Genomic DNA, 15,447 nt, shown 5'->3' with positions numbered 1-15,447 from the left:
ATCTTCGCTCAAGCATTACAGCCTGATTCATGCAAAGATACTGAATGTTATCGTTGCCTCGATGCACTTCTAGCCCTCTGAGATCTCAGCGCAAGATAGGCTGCGGCAAGCTTGAAGGTGAGTCGCGCAGGACGTGTCATGGGACGCTCTGGACACAAGCCACCGCACATAGCGTCCAGACTAATGAACTCAAAGCGATGGGAAGTCCAGCATCGTCTTCACCTATAGCGCCAGCCTAGAAATCCAACACGACGCCTTTGATATCGGGAGCCCTTATCGAGAGTGCCGACTCGAAGTCCGACTCAAATTCTTAATAGTAAGGTAGTCTGAAGTACTTCACGAACTTACTCCTCACCAAGTACCTATGTTGCGTAATTTGCACACAGCCATCGGTGTCGAATTCTGAATACTGTACTCCTGGCATTACGAGTTCAACCAGGTTCCCGTCGCTCCAAAACGTAGAAGTTTAGGTTAAGACGATACGGTTGCTGGAGTACATTTCTATTCCACCTGTCCATGCCCTTGGCCCTCAGGTAACTTGATAGGAGATAGTGAGCTCTGTTGCTGCATACTGAAGCCTGCACTGAGTGTCTAATTATCTCGCAATACCAAATCTCAGATTCTATTTGTGATGACTAGTAGTCCTTAATCCCAGCCAATTGCAACAGCTTATCTGTGATCTTAGGCTTCTCAAATGGCTCTTTCCGGTGCTTGGGGCAGACCTCGCCTTTTCTCTTAGGAGGATCCTGTGATGGGCGAATATTGCTAATACTGGTCAGCAGATGCGCGGGCGGTCATGGGAGTTATGAAACCTACCAGTGCGGCCAGTGTGTCGTGCCAAACCAATTCTCGAAGCAATATTTCTTTGCTGCTAAAGCTTCATCCGTCGCAAATTTCCGCGGTGTCATACAGATGTACTGCACGTGTCTAATTTGATCGCCTTCGGGAAATCGGGCGTAGTGCATAGTCCGCGAATCCCACAAAACGAAATCGCCAGGCTCCATATTCACCTTGAAGAGCTCGCATCCCTTACTTTCAAACCATGCAACATCCTTCTCGCTAAAGAGGAAGAGGTCCATGAACTTTATTTCTGGAGGCGGGGCGTCTTCATGGTCGGCGGATTCACGCTTGTGGGCGAAGAATTCATCGAAAAGCTTGGCTGAGCCACGCATCAGAACCAGGCCACCATCATCTGGGCCGTTGGGCGCGAAGTTCAAAAGACCTTGAACAGCCTGCATGCTACGAAGCATTAGTGTAAAGTTTCAGACGACTGTGTCAAGATGTAACTAACCCTTTCCTCTCAGGATTCTGGTCGCAATGCGGCCAAGGACTCCACGTAATGTCCTTACGGTTCGGTAGAGAAATGTTCATGCCATCAAATGACGTGATGAGTTCGTTGGTTTCCCAAAGCTTCTCGAAGACATCGATGACACTTGGCTCCATACGAGCCTCCCATGCCATCTGCTCATGAGAAGCACCGTACGCAGAATACATACTACAGAAGTAAGGGATATCAGTCCCGGTCCTCTTTCTTCGGGAAAGCAGGTTCTTCAACTTACCCTCCCTTGAAACTGACTGGAAGGTGATCCGCAGTCCATGTAGTAGGGTCACTCTCGTCGAAGCCAAGTTCAAATCTCTTCAACCATTCGATTTGCTTGTCGCAGTAATATTGGGCACGCTCCTTACTGATAACGTCCTTGATGATTACGCAGCCGTTTCGGTGGAACTCATCGCGCCAGTCCCCATAGTGCTTGCCAGCGTCAAATGTGACGAGATCTTTGCTTTCGAACTGAGCAGCAAAGGTTCTCCTCGCTTCCACTCGATCAATGGTCTGTGTTACCGTTGCCATTTCAGTTTTCGGGGGTATGGTTCGATTCCTACAGTGTGTTACTATAGCTTTCAGTCTGTCGTGCGGGTGTTGAAGTTGTATGTAATCCAATACACTAAGGCGGCGGAAGTATGCAATTGTAACGACCTGTTCATGCGGTTTTGTAGTATTTTGATTTGGTGACTGTGTGTAGATCAGATCACTCCATGACTTCAATTGAGGAAGTGCCGGCCCCGCACATCTCGACCCGGCCCCGTGAGATAGTCGGGGAATGGTTTCCACCGGGCCGGGTCTTCGGCTCGGCTCGGTTCGGGAGTGGGGGGGGGGCGGTGGAGTATGCTGTCTTGGGCGCTTTGAGCTGGTCAACCTCTTCCATCGTGGGAGGACTCAAAACACAGGGCGAACAAGTTCTCAAGAGACTATTCGGGTGCTCAATCCAGAAGTGCAATTGTGATTGCATAGTATCGATCTACCAAACTTTATTTGGCTTTGATAATTATATAGTAAGACTAGAAGTCATTTGGGACTCCTGCAATCCAATCACACTGGAGCGAGAATGATAACGACAGATAAGATGGCACAATAAGTTGGAACCCCCATTCGAAGCAGTTAGCATGTTGTCTTGGTATAGTCAAGTCAGATTCTGTCAGGGTTTTAGTAGTAAACATGACAGAGTTACTGACGAAACGCATCGTAGACCCTGTCGCAGGGCAAGAATGGTTTTTACAAAGTCAACTGAAATCCACTGTGTTACTGAAATAGGTCAATACGAAGAGGAATCATTGATCTACACCTAATATGCTATCATATCTATGAGGAGCACCGGCAACCAGCGATCCGGAAATAGTAAAAGGCTTTTACAAAATAAAAGCTAAATTGAGTTAAGGATTATGCTCAAGACATTTTGTTAACAAAGGGAGTAACATAAAAGCATGTAGAGTTAATACAGAGGTAGTTGGGTACCTTATAATAATGCATTTATTTATTACTACAATTACCGTAAGGCTTTCAAGCATTCTCGAAAGATTATCTAAGATAATTATAACAGTATTCTGTTTACTTAGTATTAATTCGAATGCTCTTTGAGCAGAATATTCCCAAGATATGTTGAGTAAAATATTAGTTATCTTTGGAAATTGTAATCAGTACAAAGCTATCCTCCTTGGTTTTGTTGTTTTCTTTTCGGAAATCACTTATCATTTCTTAAGACTTAGTTTATCAATATAACACAGTGTCGGATTGGAAGTCCAATTCGACCTCGGCGTACGGCGAGGCTGCGCAGGGGTCAATTAGGGCCCTATTTCCGATTATCGCAGCCTGCCCAACCTACGGTTGGAAACCTCCCTTTTACGCCTACGCAGCAGAATATATAGTCAATTGACCTACTTCGTCAAAACCACGGTTCGAACCAATCGACCAATATCCCTGTGATAGGGATACCAACACACAGTTATGCTACTATTTCCAGCCCTTCTTGCACGCGTGATGGAACTGCGGGTGAACGAAATGACAATTGCTTACCAATTAGGTTACCTGATAGTAATGTATATGAGTCAAGTCTGAGGCGAAGTTGTCGTGACAGCAAGGAGGAGTCGCCGACCTACGGGGACAAATCGATGGGTCCCGAGGAGCTTGACTTGGTTGGATGGAGAATCGCAAACGGAGCCCACTTCCGGTGTGCCGCCGCCTGCTATTTTGAGTGACACATTCGGTACCGGACGAACTAGCTATCGTGAGGTCCGCGTTAGACCGAGCATCTCCCTTCTTGTCATTCTAGAGCAGGAGCTTCCTCTCCAAGCTGACATATCTGAAAATCTAAAATCATATTGCAGACTTAATAAGCTGGAGGCAAAATGGTCCTTTCCAGATCTCATAGTTAACATTTCTTTCTAGGGTAGTCCACAGTCACTCAACACGAGCTGACAAATGACGATATTGCTTTGTAGGCAATGAACGAGCAGTCGATATCAGAGTCGTGACGCAATCGCCAGGAGCCACACTACCATCACAATACATGTTAACTGTGGGATCTGACGAAGGGGGACGCGGCTTTTGCTAGGGAATGAGGATGACATTACTCCACAAAGGTGGCGTGGGTCCACTTCTCCTCCTGGTCCTGCTCTGACGGCGTTGCTGGAAGTAGATTATTCTCAGTCCCAGTATTTGTGTGTTATAGTGTGCCTTGTTCTGTTGTAGATGGTGTGAAGATTCTATCCAGGATAGACTTTGATATGCATATGTATCTAAAGTCCCTTCTCTTCCCTTAAAAACTTTTGGGCCAACATTGCACGCCGTCTACTTTCGCTCTTTCTAGTCTACCCCAAACCCCTAACTTGACTCTAAACCTCTTCCTTTGCTGCCTGACTATTGCTTTGCCGATACATAGTCATCAAATGTCGCCGTTGATGTTGAGGGAGATTGACAGCTTGGAAGTGGCTGTCATCGTGACAGACGAGTTGGACCCTATTTCACCTTCCCCGAATCCCGATATCCGACATCCTAGCCATTTCTTGGACATTCCTGTTTCTCCTATTGAACTTCCTCAGACACGCGGAGGTGCAGAGATTGAGATGAAGATGAGCAGCATATGCTGCGCTGCTCATGGTCTCAGTCTCATGATTGTGAGTCTCCCACTAAGCCCTATCTCGAAAACTACTCAAACCAGTGATGATTGATTGCGAGTGCTAACGCTCTGAGCAGACTGCGAAGTGTGGTGAAAGTACGAAAACCTTGCTTTTTGACGCAGGACCTGAAGGGGAAGTGTGGGACAGAAATGCCAGGAGAATGAACGCGAGAATTGGCCACATAGACCATATTGTGTTGTCCCATTATCACAGAGACCACTCAGGTACGTGATTTACTTTTGACATTGCGCCTACTTTCCCCTACTGACTGCATCGACTGTAAAAGGTGGCTTATTGCGGGCCATCGACATGGTCAAGGGGAGCAATACCCTTGGTTCTGATCAGCTTATTGTTGATATGCATTCAGATCGTCCTGAATACCGCGGCATCGAGACTCCTCAAGGCCCTATTTCTCTCGAAGCAGACCCTACGTTCTCTGACGTGGAGCAGGCAGGTGCTCAAGTCCTACTATCACGAGATGCACATTCCATTCTCGATGACATGTTCGTGGTTTCAGGCGAAATTCCTAGACAGACAACGTATGAGACTGGGATTCCTGGGGGTCTGAGATTCGTTCCATCGTCTGAAGGAGACAATGGGGGTTCATGGATGAAGGATGAACAAATTTTGGAGGAGAGATACGTTATGTGTAACGTTAGAGGTAAGTCCGCTCTTGCACCTTTGATAATGGCCAATCATTGATGTTTACACATCTTTAGACAAGGGACTCGTCGTCTTCACCGGCTGTGGCCATGCCGGTGTAATCAACACCACTCGCGATGCTCAACGTCTTAGCGGGGTGCAAACTGTCTATTGCATCTCTGGCGGTTATCACATGTCCGATGCAAGCCCTGGGAAGCTGCAGAGAACGGTGGAGGATATGGTGAAGTTGTCACCGCGTATCTTGCATGGAGGCCATTGCACTGGCTGGAAGTTTAAGACGGAAATTGAGAAGATCGACCCAGGGACCGTGGCGCCTTGCACAGTTGGTGTGACCTATACATTATAATTGATAGATGATTGATAGTGCCAAACGAAAATTTCCATGAAACCACACTCTTAGTCGTTGTTTCTTGTCACGATCTCTAAGCTTTTCTCTGACTCTCTCTTGCTGTGCCTTGTGCTGTCTAGATTGCGAAGCTCAACGATTAAAACGCTTGCGGGCTTGGTGCCCCTAGCCAATACACAACTTCCCCGTTTTTGAAGGTGAAAAAGTTGCTCTAGATAGAATTCAGACATTTTTGAGCCATTAACATTTTGGTTGTCTCTTGAGGGAAGTTCCGATTGTAGAACCTATGAGACGTTGCCTGGACATCACCCTCCGACAGCTTGATTCCCCGCTTAGAGCTGAGTTTTACGCAGCGAACTCGGCTCACATTCGTTCTCGGAACAAGGCGCTAATGTTTTCGTCCATCTCGCAGCGGATAATTACGGAAAAAAGGCCCAGAATCCAGCCGAAGTTCGAAAACCGATACCGAACGCCCAAGCGCATTTCGAATTTCGACGTTTGATGACAAGCTTGAGATTGTTCCCCCAACGAGGCACCACAAAAGTTGAGTTGGTTTCAAGGAATTACGGATTTATTGGTAATCTTCCGGTGAGTATTGTGCCCTTGTCACTTAGCTTTGTCAGTCTTGGTGGGTTCAATTTGTTTTCTGCCGACATGGCCCACAGATAAAAGTAGCCAATGGCAGCTGCTTTTCTACATCTGGAGGTCGCTGCTTGCGCCTCGGATCGGTAAGCCATTGGAGATTATGACTTATCCAGGCTGCCCGATGAATGGCGAAGTCATCGCGGATCTAAACTGCTAGGTCTAGTGACGTGTCTACGGTATGAAATACGCGTATAGTCTGGGCCCATGATCCACTGCAGAGATCGGCTTGAATCATATCTAAGACTCATACCTAGGTAGCGGAACGCTTTGTTTCTTACACAGTCATTATCCGCGCTGAACAGGGAGGCGTTCTTCCCCGTCATCGACACGAAGAGAGCGCGGAGATATACGTTATCAAAGGCAACGGCAAACATCCTCAGACAGGCCACTTTGCCCAAGGGGACTACGTCTCAGAGAGAAAAGGGGCTATTCACGATCCTCTCGTCTTTCACAACGAGGTGGAGATGCTCATGATTAGCCAAGGACCATCGACTTTCCTTGATGATGAAGGTCGCGACTTGTATCGGATGGACATAGCAATGCTTCAGGGCCTGGAGTCGATCAAGACATAGCAGCGAGCCTCACATTGTCCAAGGGTTGAGATTCTGAAGGGGGAATGAGAGGTGGCTCAAGATTGGAAATCATTCTCGATCAGATGTTTCATCAATACTACGAGGAGTGGAGACTGTTCGCCAAAGTGTCGTGTTCTGTGAGCCTACGGACTTCTTTTATGAAGAGAAAGAAGAGTTAGCGTAGCCAAATAGACAGGAAGAATACGTAGGAGCGTTGCGATAGCGGGCGACGACTATCGTCCTACATTGCGGTCACTTCATTGATGTCTTACCCAGAGGCATATCAAGGTCGGAATCGACCTTGCCTCGACCAAGTCTGATTGCTAATGTATAGGGCCGTTGCGAGCAAAACCTGTCTATCGGGACTTGATCTTGCCAGCTGTGTTTACGGATGATGAGTCGGTACGCACTCATCAGGACTTATCCACAGGCTGACCGTTATACGAATTCTTTCTCTGGACATTGAATGTCTGGTTAAGGACGCTTTTTGGTCTTCATTATAAATGAATATTAGAAGGAACGTTGCACTACGTACGCCTCTTACTTGGACACTTGCTTATGGATGCCAGCGATGGTACATGTTCTATGCAGCCGCCTTGTCAGTCCGAAAGAACCCCTACCCAGTGATACTATCACTTTCTGCTCATCTTGTACATGCAACCTGGCAATAGAGTTTGATATGATCCCCGGCAAGGTCACAGAGTGAAAGACATTGTCGAGCACCCTCACTGCTTTGGTGGCTACAGGGGTCATCTATGTCGGCCTTGGGAAATGAGACAAGCAGCTCCTGGAACGACCCTCTGATCATCAATATGTAGCGAGACACGAACTTTGGAAGTGTAAGCGTACTTTCCTTAGCAGAAAGTGCCACTTAATGATGCGGTCAAGTAAACGATCAGCAACTCAGCCACAAATGGTTCCATTACCATCAATATCATTGGGCTCGTATCAAGTCCAGGGGTTATGAGGACGAAGTTGCACTGCACACTGCACTGAGTCGAGTAGTCTTGACGGAAAATGTCTAAGGGAACTTGGTGTTGAATACCAAGATCATGCGTCCCAATTATCGTCCGCCTGAAGCATCCATCATATCACTAAATCGGCTGTGCCGGCACCGCGACTTGACTGACTAGCCGTGAATCACAGCAATGTGATGGGATGGGCAGATCTCCGTTAGGCTAGCAGTTTATACGATGCACCCTCAAGATGAGCTGCGCTACACTTTGTGATTCCAGCGCCTAAGGTAGGATGTGGTTACAACAGAACATTAATGCGCCATTCCCCGTTTTCGGCCCGCCTCTAGGCTGACCACTAACGGTCACATCCAATGAAGAGAATTGACGGAGAATCTTTCTTGGCAGATCCTCAAGTTCGAGGAAAGCTTGAAAGTACCGCACCAATCGACTTGTTGCCAGCATCCACTCTATCGTGCGGGGAAGGCGAACCAGGGGCCAGCCTGCACAAGCCTACAATTAACATACCATCAGTTCATGAGTGTAACCTCACCTCCGCAATCGACCATGCGCACCAGTCGTTGAACGAGTTAATAGTGGAGTATCAGTATCACGAGGTTTGCGTCGTATAAGGCCGCTGTTGTTCCCCATGGGGAAGCGTTAGGGCGGCGGGCTGATTTGATGTTAGTGACAACTATAAAACATTCGTAGCAACCTGGGTGCTGCCTCACATCGGCAAAGAGTTGTCGGCTTTCAGAGCTTGAGTCATTCGTTGAATTCTCAATACCAAACCTTCGTGCCGAGCCTTGGCCCAAATCGTTGAGATGATGTGGTTTACGACAGAAAGCCTGCGAGGCCTAGCGTGCCTAGCGATAGTTGTGGGATCGTCCGTCTGGGACGTGACCGCACAGGCCGTGCCTCCTGTCAGCCAAGAGAAGGGTGTCTCGGCTTGGGCCTTCGACATGAGCCAGGTCACGTTGAGCAGTGGACGCTTCTTCGACAACCAGGCTCGTACTCTGACGTACCTTAAAGCGGTCGATGTTGAGCGCTTGCTGTACAACTTCCGCAAGAACCATGGACTGTCAACCAACAACGCGGCGACCAACGGCGGATGGGATGCCCCGGATTTCCCATTTAGAACTCACGTCCAAGGCCACTTTCTGAATGCATGGGCATTTTGCTACGCCCAGCTCCGCGACGCCGAATGCAAGAGTAGGGCTACTTACTTTGCTGCCGAACTCAAGAAGTGTCAAGCCAACAACAGCAAAGCTGGCTTTACTACCGGCTACCTTTCTGGCTTTCCCGAGTCTGACATCAACGCTGTTGAAAACCGCACTCTCAGCAACGGCAACGTTCCCTACTATGCCATTCACAAGACCATGGCTGGCTTGCTCGACGTTTGGCGCCACATCGGTGACACCAACGCGCGAGACGTTCTTCTTGCGATGGCAGCGTGGGTCGACTCTCGTACGGGAAAGCTCACGTATGCCCAGATGCAAGCCATGATGGCCACAGAATTTGGAGGAATGAATGAAGTCTTGGCCGACATCTTCCACCAAACCGGGGATCAACGTTGGCTCACTGTTGCACAGCGATTTGACCATGCCGCCATATTTGATCCTCTTGCTTCAAACCAGGATAGCCTCAATGGCTTGCACGCGAACACTCAAGTTCCAAAATGGATCGGTGCCTCACGCGAGTACAAAGCCACGGGAACTAGTCGATACCAGGACATCGCCCGTAACGCATGGAACATCACCGTCAGCGCGCATTCGTACGCAATTGGTGGGAACAGCCAGGCAGAGCACTTTAGGCTCCCCAATGCCATCGCTGCATTCTTGAATCAAGACACTTGCGAGGCTTGCAACACGTACAACATGCTCAAGCTCACTCGAGAGCTTTGGTTGACAAACCCGAGCGCCACAACTTACTTTGATTTTTATGAGCGTGCTTTGCTCAACCATTTGCTGGGCCAGCAGAACCCATCTGATGGTCATGGTCATGTCACATACTTCACTCCCTTGAACCCGGGTGGACGTCGTGGTGTCGGTCCGGCCTGGGGCGGTGGAACCTGGAGTACAGACTATGACTCCTTCTGGTGCTGCCAAGGAACTGGGTTGGAAACAAACACTAAACTCATGGACTCCATCTACTTTTACGACAACTCTGCGCTCTACGTCAACCTGTTCATACCCTCTGTTCTGACATGGACTCAGCGCAGCGTCACTGTTGCCCAAACCACCGATTTCCCCCGCGGTGATACAACGACCCTGAAGGTCACTGGTGCTGGCAAATGGGTTATGCGTGTCCGTATCCCAGCATGGGCTTCTGGAGCTCAAGTTACTGTGAATGGCCAAGCCATAAGCAGTGCCGCTGGAACATATGCGTCAATCGACCGCACCTGGGCCTCGGGCGATACCGTGGTTGTGAAGCTCCCTATGAAGCTACAAGTCATTCCTGCGAACGACAACCCCAGCATCGCCGCAATCGCCTACGGTCCTGTCATTTTGAGTGGAAATTATGGAAGCGAAACACTTTCTACTACCCCAGCGTTGAACTTGGCCACCGTGAAGAGAACTGGAACTACTGGATTGGCTTTTACGGCGACGGCGGGTGGCAAGACTGTGAACCTTGGACCCTTCTATGATGCCCAAGGTTTCAATTATAACGTGTACTGGTCCATCAGCGGAAACTTGCCCGCATGAGATGCGAAGAGACTCATCCGGATTCCACTCTTTCACATTACATTCCCGTACATACTTAAACACCTCGACCTTTTTGGGCACTAAGGAGAATGCACCCACAACTTATCGGGGAAACCATCGATAGCATAAATGTAGGTAACATAAGTGTGTAAATAAATCGAGGCTATGATTCTGTAACTGAGATTCCCGTGTTGGACCATTGCTAGACTTGCAGAAACTGCCCATCTCTAGCAGCCTTGACCCTCACACACTGCCTGTTCACTTTCAAGTATCGATCGAAGGCGTCTGTGCCGATGACAAATGGATGTTGAGTGCCGTCTGGTCTATGATCCAAGAGATCGAAGTGATAGAGCGCTCGGTCTTGGTTCTGGTGGTTGGCAATGAGTGTATCCACATCCGCCTTCTTTGCCAGGTCCGCGAATCGGTTCAAAGACATGATTTGCTGGTCCTTGGCTGACGCACTGCTCGGAATGCCAACGCCGCCATAGAAGCCAGCGACATGGTTTGTGCCCTTGTCAAATACTTCAAAGATTGTCGACACAGTGCCTGGTGTATGCCCTGGCGTCACGAAAAAGCTGAATGTAACATTGCCGATAGTCAGTCGGTCACCATCTGAGATGGTTCTGTCCTTGATCGGCCCGTCCTGAATCTGCGATAGAGTTTCCCAAGCCGCAGCTGAGGCGTATGTGGCGAAGGAATAGTTATCTTGAAGCCATCGAGCCCCGCCATAATGATCAAAATGTTCATGGGTAATGACGAGATGTTTGATGTCGCTGGCAGTGAATCCAAGTGTCTCGAGAGAGGGGATCAGGATGCCTTCGGCCTCAGCAGCATTGTTGAGAGCATCGAAGACAACGAGGCCACCACCAGTATTGTAAGCCCATGCCGAGACAGCACTCTGCCCAATGTAATATAATCGGTCAAAGACCTCGCGAGGGGCAATGAACCCTGATATCTGTGTGGCGGAGGAAAGCTCAGGGTAGACTTGGCCGAGAATGCAGCGGTGTGCAAAATATGGGTACAGATCTGGGCCTGCAAGCGTTCGTGCATCGTTTAACCATTTTGTGACATTGTCTTTTTGCTCCTTTGGAAATTCTGTAATGTTGAAGAAGTCTTCAAATTGCGCGCGGGCAAGACCCGCCAAAGCCATTAGGCTCCACAACGTTGAGATGTTAGATTTCATGATGAATGCCTGACATAGAAAGCAGTCTTTAAAAGAAGGGTTTACGTTTCAACGTCTCGACCAGTTAATTTATACACGCACTCAAATTCTCTGCTCGAATATACGTGGCCAAGCAGAATCTGCATGTCTGTGTTTCCCGGGCGCGTAACCATCTACCGAGACCAAAACAAGCCCAGATTTACTCAAGTCTCTGGCCTCCAAGCGAATCGCATACGGCTCCGGAAGGTGGTATCGAAATTGGAGTTCCTATAGTGTAGGATAATAATCCGGTAACCCACTGAGAACCGGAAATCTGGGAGATGAGGGGTAGGCCGAACCAACATCACGGGGTCAATAGACCAGAGCGGTAGCAGCCTATAATCATTGGCTGGGGTCCAGAGGGGATATCCACTAGAAATTACTCCGTATCATCTGTTCATATGGGAAGACGGAAGGCGATACTCATTGAGTGATGAACCCTAATTGTCGGTACATTTTTCAAATGTTGTCCATGGTAAGATGCCGATAACCATAGCACAAGGTGTGATGGGACTCTATCGTGCAGTTCATGAAGAATACGACTACGTCTCATTCGTCTCGCAGATTATGTAGCTCACCAAGGATAGACGCAGTGGAAGAAGGCATCGGCAACGATCCCTCAGCCTTCAGTGGTATCAAAAGTCTTCACATCTTCAACCTCTTTCTCAGGTCCTACTCTGCCTTTCCCAGCTTACGTATTTCAGCCCCGTACCAGGCCTAAGTGAACGAGCGTTAGTCGATTCGCAAAGAGAAGCAATGTTGCATCTATATGGGTTGAGACTTACCGTCGCAGCGCCCTCGCCAATTGCCTTGAGTCCAAACTTCTTGGTGAACCAGGGCGCCTCGATCTTGCGCACGTACAACTTAGCGTCCTCGTCCTTGACAGTAGCTGCAAGAATGGTATTCTTTGGTAGTGCCGGGTTCAACACTGCAGGCCTGCCTAGTCCGATGAGATCGCAGCCTCTGTTTGCAAGGGCCGCCTCCATCCCTTGACGGCTACGAAAGCCGCCAGTCACCATTAAGGGGACATCTGGGAAGTCACGGCGGATCGCCCGAGCGAACTCAAGGAAGAAAGCTTCGCGTGCCTTTGTACGGTCTGACTTCTTTTCATCGGCCACACCAGTAGCCATCTTTTTTGAAAACTTCGGTTAGCGTGAAATCTTAACTTGGAAGGCATTCTTGGTGACTATGAGATTAGTCGCCACTTACCAGGGGGTCTTCATATGTGCCACCGCTGACCTCCAAAAAGTCAACCCCAGCATCAGTAATCAACTTGAGCTGTTCGATGCAGGCATCGAGCTCAGGTTGAGACTGGTGGTCAACCGAGTTGAATTTGATTCCGACACAGAAGGTCTTCGGTACCACTTCACGGATCGCCCGGATGATTTCAACAACGATCTTCACGCGGGCGGCTGGTGATCCGCCGTATTCGTCGGCTCGCTCGTTGCTTTTTTCGGACATGAATTGAGCTAGCAGGTAGCCGTGGGCGCCATGAATTTCCATCCCGGCGAAACCGGCTTCCGACGCCAATTTAGCCGTCAGGGCGAAGCGACGAACAACATCTTTGATATCAGCAACAGTCATTTGCCGAGGAGTACCGAAGACCAAAGAGCTGATAAGACGCGCGACAAGACCTTGCCCAAAGTTCAAAGGTATCGCACTGGGTGCAATTGCCTTTTCAAAAAAGCCACGCTTGCCAGCGCCAAGGGGAGATTGGCGGCCAGGATGGTTGACCTGGACAATGGTCGGGGTGCCATTCTTGTTGCAGACCTTCGCCCAGGCCTTCCAGGCATCCAGCTGCCGCTCATACGGAATAGAATCATTATATGCAATGTCTTTGGGCGAACCAAGGTACCTCTGATCGACTTCCACGTTGCCTTTCCACGTTGAATAGTCAGTTTATGCGCCGTATCTTATTGCGAGTATCAATCTAGAGCTGCCAGCTTGCCTACCGGTCAAGACCAATCCCCAACCACCATCGGCCCATTCAGCATAAGGTGCGTGGAAAGCAGGGGAGGGTAAGCCTTCGCTGTCGGCCATGTTCTCGGCCATCGCCGCTTTTGTGAGGCGGTTGGGCAAAGTAAGGCCACATGCCAACGTCAATGGCTTCGCGATTGCCGAGTTTGACATGGTTCCTGTGTTTCGAAGATTGGTCTCTCTAGAAATCTGAGTGGAGTCAATTTCGAATCTGCTTCACTCGGTTGGAGATGCAGAAGCAAAGTAGTAAATCAGTTGAGTTCGATTTCTACGAATAAAGGAGAGTGTGACGACTTTTGAATGTTGAATCAAAACACGCTCTTATCGTATTCTTCAATTGAGTGAAATCTCAACTCCGCTGGTTTGACGGACGAAACGCCGCCGCATGGCCGCCACAGTCCCACAATAGGAGCTTTAACCTCAGGCGTCATTCAAGCCTAGTCTTATCAAGAACTGATTACAAAGATCGAGTCACCGGTGAAACGAAGGACCCCCACTACATCGGATCAGAATCAGCCCGTTCAATGGAACTGTGTGTATCTGAGATTTGTGCCGAGGTATGGCGCAGTTGGTTTTTATTGCCAGCCGCGCCGAAGATTTGTCTAGCGTCCTCAAACCGGCGAAATAGTCCCGCCGATTTCATCCTGCGGAGTTTGTCATTCAATTAATTACCTTAGCTTACTGAGCTTCAACACAGACAGGGGACGGATTTTGCACGTTGACTAGAACCAATTTTTGAGCCGTACTTCCACCGGACCCGGACTTTAACCACTTCGCCGCCTACGCAGCGTGTCAATGCTTCAGACTGATGCGTGAGGCATTACGCCAGCGGAAGGCCGTAGAGACTTTGGACGCTCATCTTGCAGTGCAGACGCAGGATAGCATGCGTTCGACCATTGTCAACGTAGGTTGGTGAACGATCAAGGCTCATCTCTCAGTCCACATTATGCACAGTGAAACGGCCTCCGCGAGAAATACAGATTTTGAAGTCGGCCTGGAGGCTTATGGTTAAGCAAACCTAAATTATCCAGTTGCAATGGACTGGAAGACATTCCTTGTGTTTATCAAATTCTGCGGCCCAAATCGCACCGAGCATGGGAAGCATGTCGTGCCAGCTCTACGCCACATCTGCACGTCAGATGCGGGACGAACCGAAGCGCCTCCACTTACCAAGTTGAATGTAGGTTCTTGAGCTATCACTCTATCCTCTGATAATGGAATGCTCATTGAGTGGAAGCGAGGTTCAATGCCGAAAATTTGCGTACATTTTTCATTCAAGGTGAGGGGTCAGTGAGGCCCGGGGACGGCACGCGGTATTGCAAAACTTCTCAGGTGCGTCATTGTGTTCGCGTGCCCTTTGACACGGTCGGCCTCGCGAGATGATGGACATATATCATTGCGGCACGGCCTGGAAAAAGATTGTGTTAACGACCAGAGGAGAGTTTCCAATATCATCGCGTTGCGGGTGGGTAATTGGAACTGCCAGCTGGAGCTTGCGGAAACGTGGCAAGGTAGCCGAAGGACGGACGGCGTAAATGCTTTCGACACAGGTGACGATGTTTGCCCCGTCGGAATGCTTCTAGATTCGAATATTCTGCCTGTTACCGACATGTCACCGAGCGAAGATTGATCAGTGACAGTAATCTTCATCGATTCCACGTGAAAGAATCCAGCCTGGGCTTCTCAACTTGACTGGTCTATCACTGTTGGTGCGCGACAAATGTGAACACTAGTACGGATACTACCCCATGTTTCCCTAAACTCCATTTTTTTATCGTCATGCAGGTTGTCTCGGCTCTAAATCTCTTACTCGAAGCTACCCTGGATCTCGTGATGGCACAGCGGCATTTTAAGACCGAGATTCGGACCGTTGTGGAAAAGTCTTACGCCTACTACAGTCTTCATAATCTCTCTCCCTTCTTTTTCACGGCCA

The 15,447-nt window shown here is 49.0% G+C and overlaps 6 protein-coding genes across 6 annotated transcripts; 3 read left to right on the top strand and 3 right to left on the bottom strand.

Moving 5' to 3' along the window:
- Window positions 1–635: 635 nt before the first annotated feature.
- On the bottom strand, window positions 636–1,849 carry CCOS01_11484 (uncharacterized protein; the record flags this gene model as incomplete). Its single annotated transcript, XM_060459637.1, has 4 exons — window positions 636–765; window positions 817–1,239; window positions 1,292–1,495; window positions 1,560–1,849. 4 exons carry the CDS (start codon window positions 1,847–1,849, stop codon window positions 636–638), a joined length of 1,047 nt encoding a protein of 348 aa, XP_060309468.1.
- Window positions 1,850–4,221: 2,372 nt separating this feature from the next.
- On the top strand, window positions 4,222–5,461 carry CCOS01_11483 (uncharacterized protein; the record flags this gene model as incomplete). Its single annotated transcript, XM_060459636.1, has 4 exons — window positions 4,222–4,449; window positions 4,529–4,676; window positions 4,739–5,113; window positions 5,172–5,461. The coding sequence occupies 4 exons, from the start codon at window positions 4,222–4,224 to the stop codon at window positions 5,459–5,461; spliced, it is 1,041 nt and encodes a 346-aa protein (XP_060309467.1).
- A 917-nt stretch (window positions 5,462–6,378) lies between these two features.
- Window positions 6,379–6,678, top strand: CCOS01_11482 (uncharacterized protein; the record flags this gene model as incomplete). The annotated part of the gene is made up of 1 exon (XM_060459635.1): window positions 6,379–6,678. A coding segment is annotated over one exon (300 nt), but the record flags the coding sequence as incomplete, so codon positions are not given.
- A 1,777-nt stretch (window positions 6,679–8,455) lies between these two features.
- On the top strand, window positions 8,456–10,336 carry CCOS01_11481 (uncharacterized protein; the record flags this gene model as incomplete). The annotated part of the gene is made up of 1 exon (XM_060459634.1): window positions 8,456–10,336. The coding sequence occupies one exon, from the start codon at window positions 8,456–8,458 to the stop codon at window positions 10,334–10,336; it is 1,881 nt and encodes a 626-aa protein (XP_060309465.1).
- A 202-nt stretch (window positions 10,337–10,538) lies between these two features.
- Window positions 10,539–11,519, bottom strand: CCOS01_11480 (uncharacterized protein; the record flags this gene model as incomplete). The annotated part of the gene is made up of 1 exon (XM_060459633.1): window positions 10,539–11,519. One exon carries the CDS (start codon window positions 11,517–11,519, stop codon window positions 10,539–10,541), a length of 981 nt encoding a protein of 326 aa, XP_060309464.1.
- Window positions 11,520–12,209: 690 nt separating this feature from the next.
- Window positions 12,210–13,667, bottom strand: CCOS01_11479 (NADH:flavin oxidoreductase/NADH oxidase; the record flags this gene model as incomplete). Its single annotated transcript, XM_060459632.1, has 4 exons — window positions 12,210–12,254; window positions 12,323–12,667; window positions 12,747–13,414; window positions 13,490–13,667. The coding sequence occupies 4 exons, from the start codon at window positions 13,665–13,667 to the stop codon at window positions 12,210–12,212; spliced, it is 1,236 nt and encodes a 411-aa protein (XP_060309463.1).
- Window positions 13,668–15,447: the final 1,780 nt, after the last annotated feature.

Source organism: Colletotrichum costaricense, assembly GCF_030867565.1.
Source record: "Colletotrichum costaricense strain IMI 309622 chromosome Unknown Scaffold_13.1, whole genome shotgun sequence".
Lineage (NCBI taxonomy): Eukaryota > Fungi > Ascomycota > Sordariomycetes > Glomerellales > Glomerellaceae > Colletotrichum > Colletotrichum costaricense.
The sequence above is the reverse complement of the archived record's forward strand: the minus strand, read 5'-3'. Positions and strand labels throughout refer to the sequence as shown.